General features: G+C 49.9%; 8 protein-coding genes across 8 annotated transcripts; 5 read left to right on the top strand and 3 right to left on the bottom strand.

Moving 5' to 3' along the window:
• Positions 1–250: 250 nt before the first annotated feature.
• Positions 251–373, top strand: FMAN_09617 (uncharacterized protein; the record flags this gene model as incomplete). The annotated part of the gene is made up of 1 exon (XM_041825504.1): positions 251–373. One exon carries the CDS (start codon positions 251–253, stop codon positions 371–373), a length of 123 nt encoding a protein of 40 aa, XP_041690877.1.
• Positions 374–1,168: 795 nt separating this feature from the next.
• On the bottom strand, positions 1,169–3,087 carry FMAN_09616 (uncharacterized protein; the record flags this gene model as incomplete). Its single annotated transcript, XM_041825505.1, has 2 exons — positions 1,169–2,503; positions 2,560–3,087. 2 exons carry the CDS (start codon positions 3,085–3,087, stop codon positions 1,169–1,171), a joined length of 1,863 nt encoding a protein of 620 aa, XP_041690878.1.
• Positions 3,088–3,259: 172 nt separating this feature from the next.
• Positions 3,260–3,691, top strand: FMAN_09615 (uncharacterized protein; the record flags this gene model as incomplete). The annotated part of the gene is made up of 1 exon (XM_041825506.1): positions 3,260–3,691. The coding sequence occupies one exon, from the start codon at positions 3,260–3,262 to the stop codon at positions 3,689–3,691; it is 432 nt and encodes a 143-aa protein (XP_041690879.1).
• A 1,385-nt stretch (positions 3,692–5,076) lies between these two features.
• Positions 5,077–8,990, bottom strand: FMAN_09614 (uncharacterized protein; the record flags this gene model as incomplete). Its single annotated transcript, XM_041825507.1, has 6 exons — positions 5,077–7,457; positions 7,508–7,751; positions 7,802–8,089; positions 8,137–8,196; positions 8,241–8,463; positions 8,512–8,990. The coding sequence occupies 6 exons, from the start codon at positions 8,988–8,990 to the stop codon at positions 5,077–5,079; spliced, it is 3,675 nt and encodes a 1,224-aa protein (XP_041690880.1).
• Positions 8,991–9,232: 242 nt separating this feature from the next.
• Positions 9,233–10,174, top strand: FMAN_09613 (uncharacterized protein; the record flags this gene model as incomplete). Its single annotated transcript, XM_041825508.1, has 1 exon — positions 9,233–10,174. One exon carries the CDS (start codon positions 9,233–9,235, stop codon positions 10,172–10,174), a length of 942 nt encoding a protein of 313 aa, XP_041690881.1.
• A 776-nt stretch (positions 10,175–10,950) lies between these two features.
• On the bottom strand, positions 10,951–11,631 carry FMAN_09612 (uncharacterized protein; the record flags this gene model as incomplete). Its single annotated transcript, XM_041825509.1, has 1 exon — positions 10,951–11,631. The coding sequence occupies one exon, from the start codon at positions 11,629–11,631 to the stop codon at positions 10,951–10,953; it is 681 nt and encodes a 226-aa protein (XP_041690882.1).
• A 2,929-nt stretch (positions 11,632–14,560) lies between these two features.
• On the top strand, positions 14,561–15,483 carry FMAN_09611 (uncharacterized protein; the record flags this gene model as incomplete). The annotated part of the gene is made up of 2 exons (XM_041825510.1): positions 14,561–15,288; positions 15,348–15,483. 2 exons carry the CDS (start codon positions 14,561–14,563, stop codon positions 15,481–15,483), a joined length of 864 nt encoding a protein of 287 aa, XP_041690883.1.
• Positions 15,484–15,830: 347 nt separating this feature from the next.
• Positions 15,831–18,221, top strand: FMAN_09610 (uncharacterized protein; the record flags this gene model as incomplete). The annotated part of the gene is made up of 1 exon (XM_041825511.1): positions 15,831–18,221. One exon carries the CDS (start codon positions 15,831–15,833, stop codon positions 18,219–18,221), a length of 2,391 nt encoding a protein of 796 aa, XP_041690884.1.
• Between the last annotated feature and the right edge of the window lie 242 nt (positions 18,222–18,463).

Genomic DNA, 18,463 nt, shown 5'->3' on the forward strand with positions numbered 1-18,463 from the left:
ACTTCAATCGCTTCTGTTTTTGTGACGAACAGGGACGAGCGAAGCCGTAGGTGCTTCCTCTGTATCGGGAGGGCCACAACCCTCCAGCCTTCTGACCCGGCTATCGAACGTCTCATAAATCCCTTCTATTCCCCTGGCGATTTAAGCAAGCACTTCAAACGATGTCATCTCTCCAACCTTCAACTCAACGAAAAGCTCTATTGCCGCCTGTGTGATGAGACGTTAGATCATAAGATGCACTTGCAACACCATGCTGAGACAGTACACGGGACTATATCACATGGAGGATGATTTTTATGAACTTAGCATGGAACAATCTTTGGCGATTTATGTGGCGAAGCCTTCTGTTATTTTGGGATTATCTCTTGAATAAGGTTTGCTTTAAGGTGTAAGATTGTCGTTGGGAAGATGAAAAGGTAACCTACACAGAATTTTTTAAATTAAGTTAGATTAAATTCGTCTATTCCCTACTACTTTTTAGCTGCAAACATCGCCTTACGCCATTCCTGGTAACTGTATACACTAAACGCGGCCAAAATGCATCGCAGCCCTCTTGCTCCGTGCCGTAACTAGAATAGAGTCTTTTTGACAAAAACAGACATATTTATATACTTTACAGCAGCTTGACGATCGCCTCATGCCCATTCTTAGCCGCCAACGATAACGGTATCCGTCTGCCCTCATCCTTGGCATCTAGGTCGACTTTACCAGTACCAAGCAGCAGCTTAACGATTGCCTTATGCCTGCCCTTAGCCGCCCACTATAACGGCATCTGTCTGTAGTTATCCTTAGTATCTAGATCGACTTTACCAGTGCCAAGCAGCAGCTTAACGATTGCCTTATGCCCGTTTATAGCTGCCTACAGTAACGGCATCCATCCGTCTTTATCCTTGGCATCTAGGTCGACTTTACCAGTGCCGAGCAGCAGCTTGACAATCGCCTCATGCCCGCCCTTAGCCGCCCACTATAACGGCATCCCTCTGTAGTTATCCTTAGCATCTAGGTCGACTTTACCAGTACCAAGCAGCAGCTTAACGATCGCCTTATGCCCATTCTCAGCCGCCAATAATAACGGCGTCCCTCCGTATTTATCCTTAATATCTAGGTCGACTTTACCAGTGCCAAATAGCAGCTTGACGATCGCCTTATGCCTGCCCTTAGCTGCCCACTATAACGGCATCCGTCTATAGTTATCCTTAGTATCTAGGTCGACTTTACTAGTGCCGAGCAGCAGCTTAACGATCGCCTTATGCCTATTCTTAGCCGCCAATAATAACGGCATCCCTCCATACTTATCCTTAGCATCTAGGTCGACTTTACCAGTGCCGAGCAGCAGCTTGACGATCGCCTCATGCCTGCCCTTAGCCGCCAACGATAACGGCATCCATCCTACCTTATCCTTGATAAGTAGATCTACCATTCCTTCTAGCTTCTTTACATCTCCCTTTTTCCAACGGCCGTGACCTAGGCAAGCCAATTCTAAGTTGTCCATGCTTCTCAATGTACTCTCAAAAATCTCTATTGCTTTTCGGAGATTCTCCCCTGCCTCATCTCTTTCCATATCTTGTAATGCCACTCCAGTGTTCCATAACCTGGTAACTTTATCCAGATAATCTTCCAGCTGTGTCTTTGAACACTTCGACATTGGGGCGTCCATGAAGTGTTCGTAGTCTTCTTCGTCCTGCGACTTTTCTAGATACATATCCCAGTTCCAGACAAGTAGAAAATCATGTGGGAAGGTTGTTATCAGTCGCAAAAGTTCCGACTTGGTATCCCTGCTCGCAGCTTGTGGATCATCTGGAGGGGGAACTGCAATCATCATAATGGCCCAATAATCGTTGCATAGCCTAATGATTGTAGCCGATGACGCTCCTTGTATAAGGCAGACAGCATCCCCTGCCCGGACAGATTTTGCTGAGGCCTGGAAGGTCCAGCGAGAATCCGGCCCCCCATAGCCAGACTCATTCTTCCAAGTAATACCCACGTGCTGTCTGTCTTCCCAATTATCATCTCTTTCGACCGAAGACACTTCGCCTAAAATGCAGCCCTTGCCCCTGATTACCGCTATCTCCTTATCGTCCCAAGTGTCTACAGACACCCTTTCAGAGAGGAAGAAGTTGACGAGTTGCTGGAAGAGTCGTCCCCATGAAATCTCATAGTTGGCCGATAACCCTGCGATGATAGGATCATCAGAGCTCATGCCGAGCAATGCATAAACTTTGTCGCGTCGCTCAGTAGCTTGGCGAGTGTGGTACATATCTACTAGCGTACCTAGAGGGCATATGTCTAGGGAAAACCTGCCTGACCGACTAGTTGCGCATCTAGGCCGGAAGACCGCGCCCCTTATGAGGTAGGATACTGAACGGATCAGAGGCCGCAGGTCTGGATGGGTTCGATAGGACAGGTTCAATGCATTTAGGCCCGAACAGAACGCATATCCGTCAATCTCGGTGGGACCACATTTGATCAGTACATGTCGGGCTGCGGCAACCTCCTGAAGCACCTGAATCGACTTTGTCAGTAATCTCGTTCCATATTAGTGATTGCCTGTTTCCTAACCCAGATGCGTTGAAACCACGGTCCCTCTAGCAGTCCAAGGATTGCGCTTTCGTTGATTGGGCGCTTCGTGCGCTGCTCTGTTGCGATGCGTATTTCTTCAAGCGCTTGATCGCTGTCGGGTGTCGCTCCTCCAAGCCAAACAATTACACGACTTGCTTTGGCATAGATCTTCGCCATAGACTGAACCTGCTGTCCTTTTTCCTTCGGGTCTCGTTGGTTGATGCAAATAGCATCTATCCATATGGTTCGTTCAATGGAGCGATCTCGAAGATGTGATAGCGCCATGTAAAGGTTTTCCCCGATGGGCAAGTCGCAGCCGTCTATAGAGATAGACTGAGGCTTGTTCTCAGAACCCCATACGTAGGATAGAGCCGAGTACGGACGAGTGCTTCCTGAGTCCGCTAAGGCGCAGTCAAAGAGCCGGCATTGTATGGGGGCATGCTCGTCTTGATGCGGCAATAGCCGAAGCAAGCGAATACTGCCCTCCAGCAAAGAAGAGTAACAGTACAAGGGCGGTGGAAGAGACATGGCATACCGGAGCTCGCTCTGCGTGTGTTGAGATTTCCGCAGGTGTGATTGTTGACCTTTTATGTGGGACAGCCACGTCTTTGTGTGATTTGCGTGCGGGGAGGCCTCAGCAGCTGAAAAGGACCCCTGTAGTCAGGTGCAGCTTGTGAGTCCAATAGGATAACAGATGAAGATGACTAAGGAACTTAAGGAAGCTGTTGCAAAGCAGGAAAAAACAGTGCACGAGATGGGCAAGCAGATGGTGGAGATCAAGGAACAGATGACCGAGGAACTGCAGCGCGTCCGCGAACAGCTCAAAACTATCGCTACGAATGCAATGGACGGACCCCAACGATCATATGCTGACGCCACACTACTGACACCGTTCTTACCCCACAACGATTCGAGGACCTTAGTCGCTCCTCCGAACCCGACAGACGTTCTCTACTGCACGATTGGCGTTTCAAGACTAGGAGAAGATGAAGCTAGGCTCTCAGCCGGGACGATCCGAGCGACAGTGGAGAGCGAAGTCCGCTCCGAACTGGGTAATCCCACGTGGCGATGCCGAGCGGTGACCAAGGACCCACCGCGTCAGGATCACCTGCAGGGACGAGAACGAGCATGAGATTGTGAAACGCGTAGCGGAAACAAAACTGGCCCCAGGAGCCCGGATCCTACGAGACGACCTGTGCCCTATCAGAGTAATGCCAGCCGTATTGCGGTGCTAAACGAGAAGAACGAAGTTCGCGTTGAGATCACCGAGATGCTCGGCCGAGAAAATGACACCGAGGTGGCAAAGATAGCATGGCTCAGGAAGAGAGACATCCCCAAGGCGTATGGATAGAGCGAAATGAGGTTGGTTGGCGCAAGATGGTAAAAACCAACCCTTGCCTCAATGAGACTCAGGCCTTAACTGTATTACGCGACTACTTATAGAGCAAGGCTTTAATCAGTGTTTGCTCGGATGTATTAAAGATATAGTGAGACAACTAGCTGGTCATTAATGCTTCAAAACTTCGAATCTCCTGGCCGCCGTCAGAAGGAGTGAATGATTGTGTGTGTGTCTGCGACTTGAATTTTCTGAAGCTCAGCTGATGATTGAGAGTGAGGTTGCTTCCATGTACACTTAGCTACCACAGGCCATTCGCTCTGTAGTTCGTAGTAGTAAAACCGAGATATAGACTCAGAAAATTTCGTCGATGGTCCCTCCAGGTGTAGCATCTGACTATACTACACGGTGTGTTATCTTGTCTGTTACACGAATGCTAAACCGGGCTTATAACAGTGCCACAGAACGAATTTCCGGCGCGGAAAACGCCAAGTGGCTTGGTCTTCAGAATGGAGATAATTCCGTGTAAATAAAATAGCCGTGCAGGCACTATGTGTATATCAAAAAGGGCCAGTTGCTCAATCCGTGTTTCTTAGCTAGATTCCCGAGGACCTGCCAATCTCGAGTTCGTGATGTATTCGTTACTCATCTTCCTGAGCACGGCGATATTCTCTGTAACGACATGGCCGGAACAAGGGTCTTGCGTCGCCCAATACTGGGCCAATGGATGGATATATATTATTCTCGGCCTAAGGTTCCACGAACAAAGACTGCAGACCGTAAAAGTCGGAAGATTCCAGTGCTCCCCAAGCCGTCAATTGACGTTCAGCTTGCTCATGATGATTGAAGGCAGATAGCTGGTACGCACTTAAACCATAGAAATCTTCGGCATCAATATCAACCTTACCAGTATCAAGAAGTATCTTAACCACAGCCTCGCGTCCATTCCCAGCGGCCCACAATAACGGCATCCAGCCATACTTTATATCTCTTGCATCAACATCAACCTTACCAGTATCAAGCAGCATCTTAACTACAGCCTTATATCCATTCCCAGCAGCCTATAATAACGGCATCCGACTATAATCTATATCTCTTGCATTAACATTAACCTTACCAGTATTAAGCAGCATCTTAACCACAGCCTCACATCCATCCCCAGCAGCCCACAATAATAGCATCTAGCCATACTCTATATCTCTTACATTAACATCAACCTTACCAGTATCAAGGAGTATCTTAACTACAGCCTTATGTCTATTCCTAGCGGCCCACAATAACAGCATCCAGCCATACTCTATATCTCTTACATTAACATTAACCTTACCAGTATTAAGCAGCATCTTAACCACGGCCTCACATCCATTCCCAGCGGCCCATAATAACGGCATCCAGCCATAATCTATATCTCTTGCATTAACATCAACCTTACCAGTATCAAGCAGCATCTTAACTACAGCCTCACATCCATTCTCAGCAGCCCACAATAGCAGCATCCAGCCATAATCTGTATCTCTTACATCAACATCAACCTTACCAGTATCAAGCAGCATCTTAACCACAGCCTCATATCCATTCTCGGCAGCCCACAATAACGGCATCTGGCCATAATCTATATCTCTTACATCAATATTAACCTTACCAGTATCAAGCAGCATCTTAACCACAGCCTCACATCCATTCCCAGCAGCCCACAATAGCGGCATCCAGCCATAATTTATATCTCTTACATCGACATCAACCTTACCAGTATCAAGCAGCATCTTAACTACAGCCTCGCATCCATTCCCAGCGGCCCACAATAGCGGCGTCCGGTCATAATTATCTCTTGCATCAATATCGACCTTGCCAGTATCAAGCAGCATCTTAACCACAGCCTCGCGTCCATTCTCGGCAGCCCGCGACAGCGGCGTCTGGCCATACTCATCACTTGCATCGATATCGATCTTGCCAGTATCAACGAGCAGACATGGTAGTAGTTTTGTCAGGCCGTGTCTTGCAACGATGTGCACAAGATTACTCCCGTTTGGCGGGCAATCATCTTCGTAAGGCTCCAATGCCTCGTATATCCGCACCCATGATTCAACCAGGAGCTCTGTCGGCCATCCAAGTAGATGCACGAGATCGTTCGGGGCCTCTTCGGCTGGGTCGCCCAACTTTACGTGAGACACCCATGACGTTGTGGCATAGTGCAACAAGGGGAATCTTGACTTGCCCTCCTCGCTAAGGAATCCTGACTGAGATAGTACAACCATTCTGAAGTAGCGGATACAGGAACGGGAGAGGCGGCAATGAACAGTTGGGATCACCAGATTTGCTGCTTTCGTGGTATTATCCAGAGCGTTCAATCCACCCCTCATGAAAAAGTCCTTAACTGACTGGTGAATGAATTGAACGACGCGGGCATTTCTAGACTGTACGGTCTCTGCGAGACCGCAGCTGAGGGCGCTGATTCTTATGTCGATCTTGTCGTCGGCGATGAAATCATCCGACTTTTGGTATTCCCCGAGTGACTTTTGAGTATCGTCAGAGTCAACTATCATAGCCCATCGGAGCTCGTCCGTTGCCAATGGCCTCGTAGAGAAACAGATCCATTGCATTAATTTCGAGGTGACCGAGGCATTCTCCACGCCCCGAATTAGCCCGCGGTACAGCTCGCCTAAAGTTTGGGGTATCAGCTTGATCTCGGTCTTAATCTTGGCCCGCGACTCCCCCTCACGCTTCAGCTGCAGGACGCGATCCACGACAAGGCGTGCCCATAAGAAAACGCCTTGGGCGCGATCCGATATCAACTTTTCGACATCTGCGTCCGGATCACACGTGGAGAAGCGCTCTTTAATGTATCTAGTGATATCTGCAGTGATGCCTTCGTTGTCTTTGGGATTGAGCGATATAGTTGATCCGCCTTTAAGTTGTAGGATGGGGTAGTGGCGACAGGAGAAGAAGATGCCGAATCGAGAATCCGTTGGTGGGAGACTTGAGCGTAATCTCTTAAAATATTCGACTAACCCGACAGCTGATTGTTTCCCGCACTCATCGAGCGCATCGATGAAGAGGATGACTGAAAACCTCTTCAGAATTATTGGAAGTGACGACTCGAGGAAAGCCTGCAACTTTTCTAGATGCCACTGCCACTTCTCTCCAGGCTCGCTCTCGGTTGCTCGTTTATCCTCAAAATATTTGATCAGGTCGGGTACGGCGCCAGGGACACACTTGAGCAACTGGTGCAGAAGGGATCGGAAGAGACCAATCGGGGTTCTCTGTAGTTCATGACCACGACCATGGAAAAAGAAAGAAAATACCAGCGTCTCTTTTCCATAAATTGGAGGAAGTGCATCCTTGGCATATTTCACCAGCGTTGACTTGCCAGATCCAGGATTTCCCTTGATCCACAAAAGGCCTCGATCTTGATGGATCCATTCGATCAAGGTTTTATGATTGAGAAGCCATTTGCATGTGCCGTCGGCTGCATTGTCGATTTTGACTTGCCTGCCGTCCATGTCCTCAAAGGCTAATGATTTCAGGCAGGCTTTCATTGTCTCCGATAGGGGCTGGTGGAGGCCTGCACTATAGAATCAGATGATGTTCGCTGGATGCCTAAAAGCTACATACTATGCTCCGCGAATCGTTTAGCAACCTCCAGCCTCGCCTCATCGACAAGTCGTCTTAGTCGTTCTCTGACGATGGTATAGTCGCCCTGGTTCCTGGAATCATACTTAACAAGTCCAGAATGATCTGTGTTAAGGGCGATGTTGTCCTCCTCGGCGACGGCTACCAAGCCCGTGCTAGTAGTCGATTTTTCTGTGACCAACAAAGAGGGGCGGCCAGTCTTGCGCCACTTGCCGTCTTGATTAAGCTATGGGATCAGTCAGCGTCAACTCAACCGTTTCTGGTGATATATCTAACCTCTAGGGTTGGGCTCAGCCTACGCTCAAAGAAAGTCACGACCTTGTAGTGGCCTTTGCAGCTCTCTGAAAATTGGTCGGCGAGTCTCTTCAGGAAAGCCGATGGCTCAGAGTCGCTGTCGACGAGGAGATCGTGAACCAAGGCCTCATTGGGCTGGCCTCGGACAAGAGTCCTCAGTTGGTCGTTTCGTAGGCCGAGGTTCGGCACGCCGAAGAAAAGAAGTCCATAAGAGGCTTTGGATAGGTCAGAGTTTGCATTACTGCATCTTCTGCGCGCACGAACAAGCGCCTGTAGCAATCAGTTAGATGCTGTACAATGACGGCGGGACACCTCACCTCTTTGATGAGTAGGCCGCCAAGGCTGTGGCCGGTGAAAATGATTGGGCGGTGAGAGGTCTTCAGGTATTAGTTTAAGCCAGATAACATCGTGAATCACGTACCCCATCACTCGCACGATAGGCAATGATTTGTTCCAGTAAGGCACCACCCAAGTCTTCAATGGACTGCTTCGAGAGGCTGCCTGGCAGCGTGGTATCATAGCCGTACAGTAGCACCCGGATATTGGGCACATCGGAAAGGAAGTCGCGTAGCCAGACGTCGTCACTGTTCGGGGATTTCCAGGAGCCGAGTGCGTGGCTTCCGAGGCCGGGTACTGCTATGATGCTGGAGGAGTCAGCATGGGAAAGAAATGTCGCCGGCGGCCAGGCTCACTCGACATCTGCACCGTTCTTGTCCTCATAGAGCGGCGTGATTCCCTCGAATTTGCAGGTATAGTTATATGGGTAACTATTCCTGGCTCGGCGCAGCTGAGCGGACAGGTCATCTGCGGAGAGCGATGTCTTGATCGAGACAGTAGCACAGAGGGAGTCCTTGCCATGTGACACCAAAGAGCGACAGATCATAGGATTCGCATCTCCCTGCAGGTCCAGAATCTTGTCAATAATAGACTTCAGGTTGCGATCCAGGTTATCGACATGATCTGCAGGAATCTCGTCGATGCGTAGTGTCAGGCTCTTTTTGGTCTTCGGTGATGAAGTCTCGGCTGGGGTGTCATCGACGCGTCGTGTCGGGATCTGGGTCGCTGGCGACTTCAACGGCTGTCTCAGGGACCTTTGGTGGAGGATCGTCGCCAAGAGGACAACGCTGGCGGTCGCAAAGACAGCCACGAACAATTCAGGTACAGTGGCCATCTCTTTCTAGGCATCGAACGGATTTCGGCGCGGGAAGTACACGGTGCGATCGAGTGTTGCTTGGGCTCAAATGGGCAGCAACAGGTAAGATGCGAGCGGGGTCCATGTTGTCAGGTGTCATCACCAGCGTCTCGCATGCAGACATCCACGTGACACGAATGAGAATTCCGCCAAGTCTCAGCCTCACCATCAGATGAGGTCGCGATTCAGGCGACTCAGAGTTTTGCTTCACGATCATATCAATGGCCCCGATACCACCTTTCGCTTTAGAACATCAGCTCACGCGGGAGCTAGACGGCCCGGCCCGGCACGTGCCGGGACACCCCCGCGTGTCTTTGGAGGACCCAAGCAAGGTATGGGACTTGCTAGCCAGAGAAATCTGCTCGGACGATCTGGACCAGGTCGCCAAGAGGCTCTGGTGGATGTCAAAACAGGATAACGGAAACATATCGCCTCTCCACCGGCAATTGGTGAAAAGGCGTGCCATCATCGTCACCGAGGACCCAAAGCTTCACTTGGTGTGGATTCACGACCGCATCTTCATCAAGCCGCTCCCGCGATACATCGGCTCGTACGCATTCTGGCAGGACTACCTTTGTGCGGAGGAGGTCGGCGGCGGAGGACGCAAACAGCACATCCGCCGAGCGGCGCTGGGCTACCTGCGGACGTACTACTATCTCGTGAAGCACGAGTCCGACTTGCGCATCGCCCAAGACCCCAGCCTGTGCCTCGTCCCGCCGGACATCACCTGGAAGCAGTTCTGCGACTTCACATCGAGCTTGGGCGACATCGCAGACCGAGACGTCTCCCTGCGCTACACATATGGCGAGATCCGCCTGACGCGACTCAATTTCTACGCTCCGCTCCTCCTCGGCAAGTCGCACTTCCAGAGAGTTGAGTACCAGTACGGGCCGTACTTTGCGCGCTTCTATGGGCCGATCCTGTTCGTGATTGCGGTCGCGTCGGTGGTCCTGAGCGGACTGCAGGTCGTCGTATCGGTCGGGGACGGCGGTGAGGGAGGTTGGAAAGGGGCGGCTCTCTGGATCAGCGTCATGGCTATCGTGTCGTTCTGCAGCCTCATCTTCATTCTGGGCCTCCTCCTGGTGTACAAGGTGGCGAAGGAGTGGAAGTTTGCGATCCGCGACCGCCTCCGACTGTTGGAGGAGAAGCGGGCGGCGGACTAGAGGGTGTTCTGTGGACCCCTTCGAGTTTGACTAGCCGTACGTTACGTCTCAAATATTGCGGTTCGCGCGTGCCAGGATCTGAGAAGTGGGATGGCCTACTCTAGGCCCCAGTGCGGATAGGGTGCGACTCTGCCATTTCGGTTAGACGTAAATCCTCCACGATCACAAATTGCCTCGTAACAATGCATCAATCCCCTAGCATCTTTCTTGTACCGTCTACGTACTCTTCTCCCAGACGGGGAAACAAATTGGAGTTAATACGCCCGAACCACCCAGAAGCCGTCCTGCCCAGGATCCCAACAAGCCGTGCTGGCTAGGGCCCGGGTGAGGCCTTTGGTAGGCACAATGCGCGGCATGGCACTGTGGCTAGCACTGCTTCTGGGTTCAAAGCTAGGTGGTCGACTAAGCATGAACTTGATGTCACGCTTTGCCTACATAGCGTTAGTGCAAAGCTGTTACGATCAGCCCTACCCTAGACTCAAATGAGAACACATGGCCAGCAGACCAAAATATTCATGATACAATACGGTAACATCAAAGGCATTAAATGAACGGCGAACACGTTTTTACGTCACTGATTAATATTTTGTCCTGTTCGGATACAAGTTGTGAACTTAAAATAGATTTCTGGAGGATAGGCTCAATCAAAAATACAGCAAAGGTTTCATGATCGTCCAAATCAACCAAAGAAACCGAAATAAACTCAGATATCCTCCATTGCCCAAGCATTTGCCCTGCGAATCTTTTCAGAACCAATGGCAATTTACTTGGTCACATTATGCATTGTGGTCCTCGTCTTCGTGAACCCGATTGTGAGTTGCTACAGCCGCACGAGTTTCGATGTCTGAATGTACCCCAAAATATACGCAAGGAGGTGCGCATGGAGGAGGACAGTCATTCAGGGATAGAAACGCAGGAATGCTCTTCCTCCCTGGGTAGGTTGGAGTGGTCATAGCGAGAGCATCATCTCCGATCTGGAACAGTCCCAGGCCAACGTCTGCCTTTGGAGGAAACGGCGATAGACTTTGGTCACCGAAACAGGTACCTGGGTCGACGGCACGTAACATGTACCATTCTACATGCTTGCGAAAAGAGGAGATGTATTGTTCATCTTGCTTGACACGAATCTCAATGTCGTAAGTATCAACTTCATTTTGAAAGTCAAAGTTGTACCACATCCTCAATCCTCCAATACCATCTGTCAGAGGCAGAGCTTTCTCTGATACTATCAGCACGTGGTAGTGCGATGTCGCATCCGTGCGCCTTTCTTTGCCTCCGAATATCTTACAAGATGAAGGTTCCACCGTCGCCTGAAAAGTCTCCCAAAATTCCTGCGGATCATGAATCCGACTTCCTAAAAAGGACACAAAGTACATCCTTGCGCTAACTTCGGCCTCGAGACAGTCTGCTCTCAGAAGACGACCAACATTTTCACGGCAAACTTTCGAAAGGCTCATTGTGATAGTTGTGAATAGGTATAACAAAGTAATGGTATATATCAAGTCTGAAAGCTCAGCTAAGGTTGTCTGCCTATGAATGTTACGGAGCATTCGTCCTTCTTATACTCACGGACTTTGCCAGGACGTTCCCCTTTGGCATGACCAGATCGTTCCTCTTGGCATGACCAGATCGTTCCTCGTGTCATGATTGGGCAGCCTGGACACGAACGCGTTTGTGTCTGTTGTAGCTAGTTGAACAGGCGGTCGACCATGGCAGTATATGGTAAGGGATCAATGTTCTTCCGACATGAGAAGCTAATCAACATTTGCAAGCTCAGCTTCCTTGCCGATCGCCTCTCGACCGTTACAATGCACCAAACACCCAAAACTGTATTATTTATCCTACATTATCTCGCAGTTACCAGATGCTTGTACCTAGTTATGCGTTCTTCACACCAACAGCTTGGGCATTGGTACGAGGATGAACGCTTTTCGCTTCACGACTGAACAATCGACATCCTCAAAGCATTCAAGAATGGCTACAATCACCATCTTCTCGAGATGCGATTGAGGCTCACGTTCGGCTACACCCATGTCGATATCGTATGACGAGCGTTGAACTTCAAAGTCAACGGAAGCAAGTGAACTGAGGATCTAGGTTGCAAGGACAGTTTGAAGATCGACTTCATTGAGCGGTTGTGGGGGCAGCGGGCTGATTTTATGACAATGCACAACTGAGACATTCCATGAGACCTAGGTGCTGGTCCCTTTCGGGGAATTATCATGTCTACGTTATCAGGAGGGTGTTTTCTGAGTTGCATAACCCCAAAAAAAAAGGCAATTTGTTGTTGTACGCGGTGCGCAGCTTGGCTGATTTGCACATACATATAACAGGGATTTAGACAGCTGTCAGTTTGTAGGAACTTGTTTCTGACTTGGCAAAAACGCGCGAAACAGTTTTGAGGAAACCGTTACCGGGTTTCAGGCAGGTCGTCCACCTGAAAGTGGAGTAAGGAAAAGTATAAAATGCGAGACATCGCTCCCAGTCGCGCAACACGACGCAGAAGGGATCCACAGCACATCATAGTCAATATGCATGAGCTCGTGAACGTTGATGACGAGCAGGCTGGAGTCCCTCGTGTAACACGTATGATGGGCGACATCACCATAACTTCCAAGCCTCCTCCGTGCGAGTATAACGATGGCACACTAGAATCACTGCCGAGCTTCGAATTTAGCGCGAGATGGCCATCTCCAATTAGCCAAAAGAGTCTGACACAAACAAAGCCAACAGGAGAAACGCCCTACAATATTTCACGCAGAAAACATCGTCATGGAGAAAGGTAAGACCTATTCGCATTTGACGGTGGACTATTTGAAGAACAGACATCACAATCCGATATGCCACCGAAATCGCCTCCTACCGACAAAGGCGAGCGCTAAAACACGAGTAACAGCACGTATGAACACGTGGAGCCGCAAACTGGTCGGCCCCAATCCGATGGCTTTTTTTGCCACGAATTGCGTAGAAGTGATCACAGATTGGATTTCACTACTCCGTGTAACTACGCTACCAAGCGATATTCGGAGTTCAGACACGCGTATTATCAATGCTTTTAAAGCGGTAGATAGCATCATTTGCGGAAAAGCAACTACATACAGGCTCCGACGATTGGCATACGTGCAATTAACGCGAATTTTCAAAATTCTTGAATACAGCATCAAGTCGGAGAGAGAATCGAAGCAGGTCCGTCGTGAACCCTGCCGACGCGACGCAAGCGTTGCCCTCGACATATACATGATGGCTCAGGAGAATTGCGGATCCCCAAGTGCTTCAAGGCGCGCGTTGTAGGAACGTAAACGGACCAGTAGAAGCTGGAACGACATGGCAGGGCCGTCACCCCTCTTTACTATGATGTACTCGGAGGCTGCTGAGCAGATTGTGTACGTATTTGCCCTTGGATTGGACGAGGTTTGACACTGACTGCTTAACAGCCGGGACGTTGGGCGGCAAGACAGTGCCAGCCTAAAAGTCGTGGCGGCTAGCGTTCTAGCGCGTTCAAAACAAGCCGTCCGGATCTGTAGATGCCTGGCCGATACCGCAGAATGGGCTGTCAAATGCGACTGCTCATTCGACATGCGGCAGATTGTGGCCACACAAATTAGACAAGCTATGTGTCAAAACGTGTGATGTTCTTCACCAGGGGTGCGGCGATTGTCGCTGTGAGATAAATCTCGCGAGAGTGGTTTGTCTTTCCAATAGGCTATATGGTGGGGGCGCCATGTCGTGCGGTAGGGCCAGGTTGCGTGGTTATGCGTTGTGAGCTGGCCACTGTTAGGGGGTACTAGGCCTTAGCTACTGAGGAGCACCACGCACCTGCCATAAGCTGGAGCAAGCGCTCGTCGCGAGGCGAAGCATCAAGCGCTTGTCGCTGTATGGAGCACCTAGCACCAGCTGCTCCTCAGGTCACCCAATGCTTGGTAATGAACGATGCTCTAAGCGCTGGCCACTCAGTTCTGCTTTGCTATTTTTAAATTCTTTCATCAAGGCAAAAAATAAATAAATAGATAAATAAAAAGTCTGTATCAAGTTTATAGAACGGGGTACAGGAGTAATACATACCTTTTAGACATTATATCACTTCTTGTAACGTAGTCAACACAAATAGGTACGACATGGTCCTTGTAATCAGTCGTAAGCAGACCGCATTCTTTATCCAAAGCGGGTACCGCCAAAAACAAAAGCACTCATACGGCTATTTAATCAGCAGCACGTCACAATCAGACGGGAATGCACAACCAGAAACAGTAGTTGGAAACAAGAACTGGTGCTTGAGAAAGGCCTCGTACACTAACTGACACCCACTCTCCTCTGCTATTTAGATGACGAGCCCCCTCTCCAAACTATGCTAGTTCTAACTCTTATTTACTCATTGAATGAGCCAAGATGCGAGCGCTCTCGTTATTCGAAGGCCAGCTCCCCGGTGACGCGATGGAACTTGATTCTATCTTAGACAAGACCTCTGAGGTTTGTTGCGAACTTTCCATCAATCGTCAACATCAGAAGACCTCGGATAACATGACAAAGCGCATCGCCACGTCAACCGCTGGCCGTTGGAAAGGTCTAAAAAAGCGACAATTTAAGCGGCAGATAAAAGATCTCGAAGCCTCGCGCTTAAGGCAAAAAACATTGGTGCCTCTACTTTGTGATGCGCTTCTGGGCAGCAATCCTTCCAGCGCGTTATCCATGAACTACCAGGCGGTCATGGCGGATTGGAACACGCTGTTAGCAGAGACATCTGTGCCTGTAAACGCCCCCAGCTCTAGCCCCTACATCATTCACGCATTCAAATTTATAGACAACGTGGTTTCTTCAGAGCAAAGCTCTTATCTGCTTCGACGGTTGGCCTACGCACAGCTGATGCGGCTTTTTATTGCGCTCGAAGATACTATTAGAGTCGAGAGAGAATCGGGACAGATGATACGAGGTCACCACTATCGTAACGCCAGTATTGCTCTGGACATATACGTGAGCGCCCAAAGTGACACGTCTGATCCAGATGAGCTCCGTCGCAAATTACGGAAGCGCAGACGCTCAGGCAGGACATGGGGAGGCCTTTGTAAGCCATCACCACTTCTCGTGCTGATGTACTCTAGTTCTGCTGAACAAATTATGTGAGTCCTCTATCTCGGATATCTATATCCCGGCTTGTGCTGACTGGGTATTTCTGTAGAGATGATTTGGAGAAAGTAGATAATGTGACCCTTCGATTGACAGCAACAAGAATCCTGGCAGAGTGCCCAGCTGAGATTTTACATTTTTGTAATGATCGAAGCCCGCCGGTGGCTATATGGGGTAGTAAAAAATGACGACATGAATGGGAACTGGGACTTGGCAAACTTCAATGTATGCGATTGTTTTTATTAGGTAGATTCTTCTGGAGGTAGCCCAATCATCCAGTATCATTTTTGAACGAGACCCTGGCTTCTTTGCTTATCACGACGTGATCAATTGCTGAACGCGTGGCCACCATTTTCTCCACTTCTTGGGCTGCCCCCGATTGGTGAGCTTGTTTGTTAAATCTTGACCAATCCGCGCGCCCTTGACAGGGGCATCACCTCAGCAACGGCAGCTCCTTTTGTCAGCACTCGTTGGAAACAACGATTCTGACGCACCAAACTAATTGTTTGCATCAAAAGCACGCGGCAAATATCCGATGGCCGACCGAAAGAGCGCGGATGAGCTGGAGCGACTTCTCCAAGAGGCTATCCAACGCGCTGAAGATGCAGAGAGAGAACGGCAAGACGAACGTCGACGTGCTGAAGAGCAACGGCAACGCGCCGAAGATGCAGAGAGGGAACGGCAAGAAGAACGACAACGCGCTGAGAAGGAGCGGCAACGCGCTGATGCATCAGAGGAACAGACACGACGCACGACAATCGAAGAATACATGACCGCTTGCCATACGTCCGTCTTCTCTAGATTCACCATCGAAACAGATCCGAAACAGTCTTCAAAGGGCTCCATCACTAACCCCCGTAACAAATGGTGTCCCAAAAACCTACAGCCATGGACCAGTTTTATCCACGAACAAAGGCTCACCTTTGGCATACTCAACGATACATTCCCGATCGATAGCCGCCTTTTCGAGAACCGTGCTTTCTTGGCCGGGCTGGGTGATAGAGTCTCCCAGCGGCGGATAGCAGACGAAAAGTCGCTCGAGTACTTCTTACACAACAGCGTGGAGGATCCAGTCAGAGTCATCATACAACAACTCAAGGAGGTTGAAACGGTCACAGCAGCCTTCGAAATTGGAGATGGCATTGTGTTTGAGAATCATCCCCATGCTCTTGGTGACACTGCCGAGGAGGTGGTTGAAAGAGAGACCCCAGCAACGCCTCGGACGCCGGATCATGGACGAGATCTCAACCAACTGCGACCAGATCAGATATGTGTTACCCGATCTAGCAATGAAGCCTCCGCACCGAGCACGATGGTATATATTTCCGAATACAAGTCACCCTGTAAATTGACTGCTCAACATCTGCGGATCGGCCTCCGCGAGATGGATATTCATAAGGAAGTGGTGAATCGCAAGACCATCCCGACATCTATGGACCCGGACGGGCTGTTTCGATATCATGCAGAGAGACTGACTGCGTCTGCCATCACGCAGACATATCACTATATGATTGAGAGCGGTCTTGAATACGGCAACCTGACCATCGGCGAAGCTACTGTCTTCCTAAAGATTGACTGGAATGAACCTGAAACTCTTCTTTATCATCTGGCGGAACCCAAATACGAAGTGTCGGCGCACCCGGATAGCTTTCACATCTGTACGGCTGTCGGCCAATACCTAGCCTTCACACTGATGGCACTTGGCTCACCTGGAGAGCAACACGAACATGGACAGGAGGAACGTCGAAGGGCAATGAACAACCTGAAGACATGGGCAGAAGATTTCGAGACAACATTACGCTCGATCCCTGAAAACGAACGATCAGCATCATCGGAGTATTCACCTGATTTCCAACCAACCACTTACAACGGAATCGAGCGATCGCCGTACCTCTTGCGCAGAAGAAGACGGAGAGCTGCTGAGCCGCAAATCGACGAAATATCATCGAGAAGGAACGATAGACGAGAACCCTCGGATGATGAGTCGACTAGGCCGCCGGATACTCCAACCCCAGCAGGACGGAGTACAGGACAAGCGAGTCGGCGGAGCCAACGACTGGCAAACCGGCCCCGTGGAGATAGTCACCAACAAGGCCGCCAGTATTGTACTCAAAAATGCCTTCTCGGTCTGGTACGGGGAGGTTCTCTCGATCCTAGATGCCCTAATATTGCTCTCCACTGCAGTAACCTCCCTACACAAACATGTCATCCCGTCAGTCATAGCAAATGGCTTGCACTTCTCCAGGAACAGCTAGAGCGATCGCTAGACGAAGGAATCACGCGATTGAGACAAGGTGGCAGTCGCGGCGTTCTTTTTAAAGTTACTCTACTAGCTTATGGCTACACGTTTCTCAGCAAGGGCACGGTGCGGGCCTTTGTAAGTGATCTGACACATGAGGCTGCGGTATATGACCGCTTGAGCCCACTTCAAGGACGCAACGTGCCCGTATTTCTAGGCGCAATAGACCTTCGATCGATAAACAAGGTCTACTACTACTTCCACCGGGTCTATGTGGTGCATATGACATTACTGTCCTGGGGCGGAGACGGTCTCATCGACGCATGGGAGTCTAGCGACGCACCAAAGAATCTCGAGAAAATGGCCGTCGCATCATTACGAGCCATGCATCAAAAGGGAGTGATTCATAGGGATGGTCGGTTAGAAAACATGCTATTTAATCGGGAAGTCAATATGGTTATGATGATTGATTTTGAGAGGGCATCACTTGTCCAGCCACCCAGGCTTCCATTGGCTCAACTAGTGCCAAACAAACGCAAACAGAGGTCAGAAGAAAGAGAAAGCAAGAAAGCGGTCGTGTTGTCCTGCAATGCGCATCGAGCCAGCAGCGGGTTCTCAGAGGATATTATTAATGCGAGGATGGTGTTCCGGGATTTGGCATCGCCGCCGTACGGGATCGCGAAGTAGCTAAATAATTACAAATGCGCCCACAACAAATGTATTGTGAAACGCGTGACTTGTGAAAACTCTTTGGCCTTGCGGCATAACGGGCAATGGAGTGATCCTTGCGGGGTTTTAAAGTCGTGTGGAAGTGGCCTAATCCCTGGGTTTGGGGACTTGTCGGCAAGCTGATCCATGAGACGTTGCGGGAGGTTCTTTGGCCACTCAAAAAGACCCAATTGCGCCCCATACTCGCTTGTATGTATGTC

The sequence above is a fragment of the Fusarium mangiferae genome, assembly GCF_900044065.1.
Source record: "Fusarium mangiferae strain MRC7560 genome assembly, contig: FMAN_scaffold021, whole genome shotgun sequence".
Lineage (NCBI taxonomy): Eukaryota > Fungi > Ascomycota > Sordariomycetes > Hypocreales > Nectriaceae > Fusarium > Fusarium mangiferae.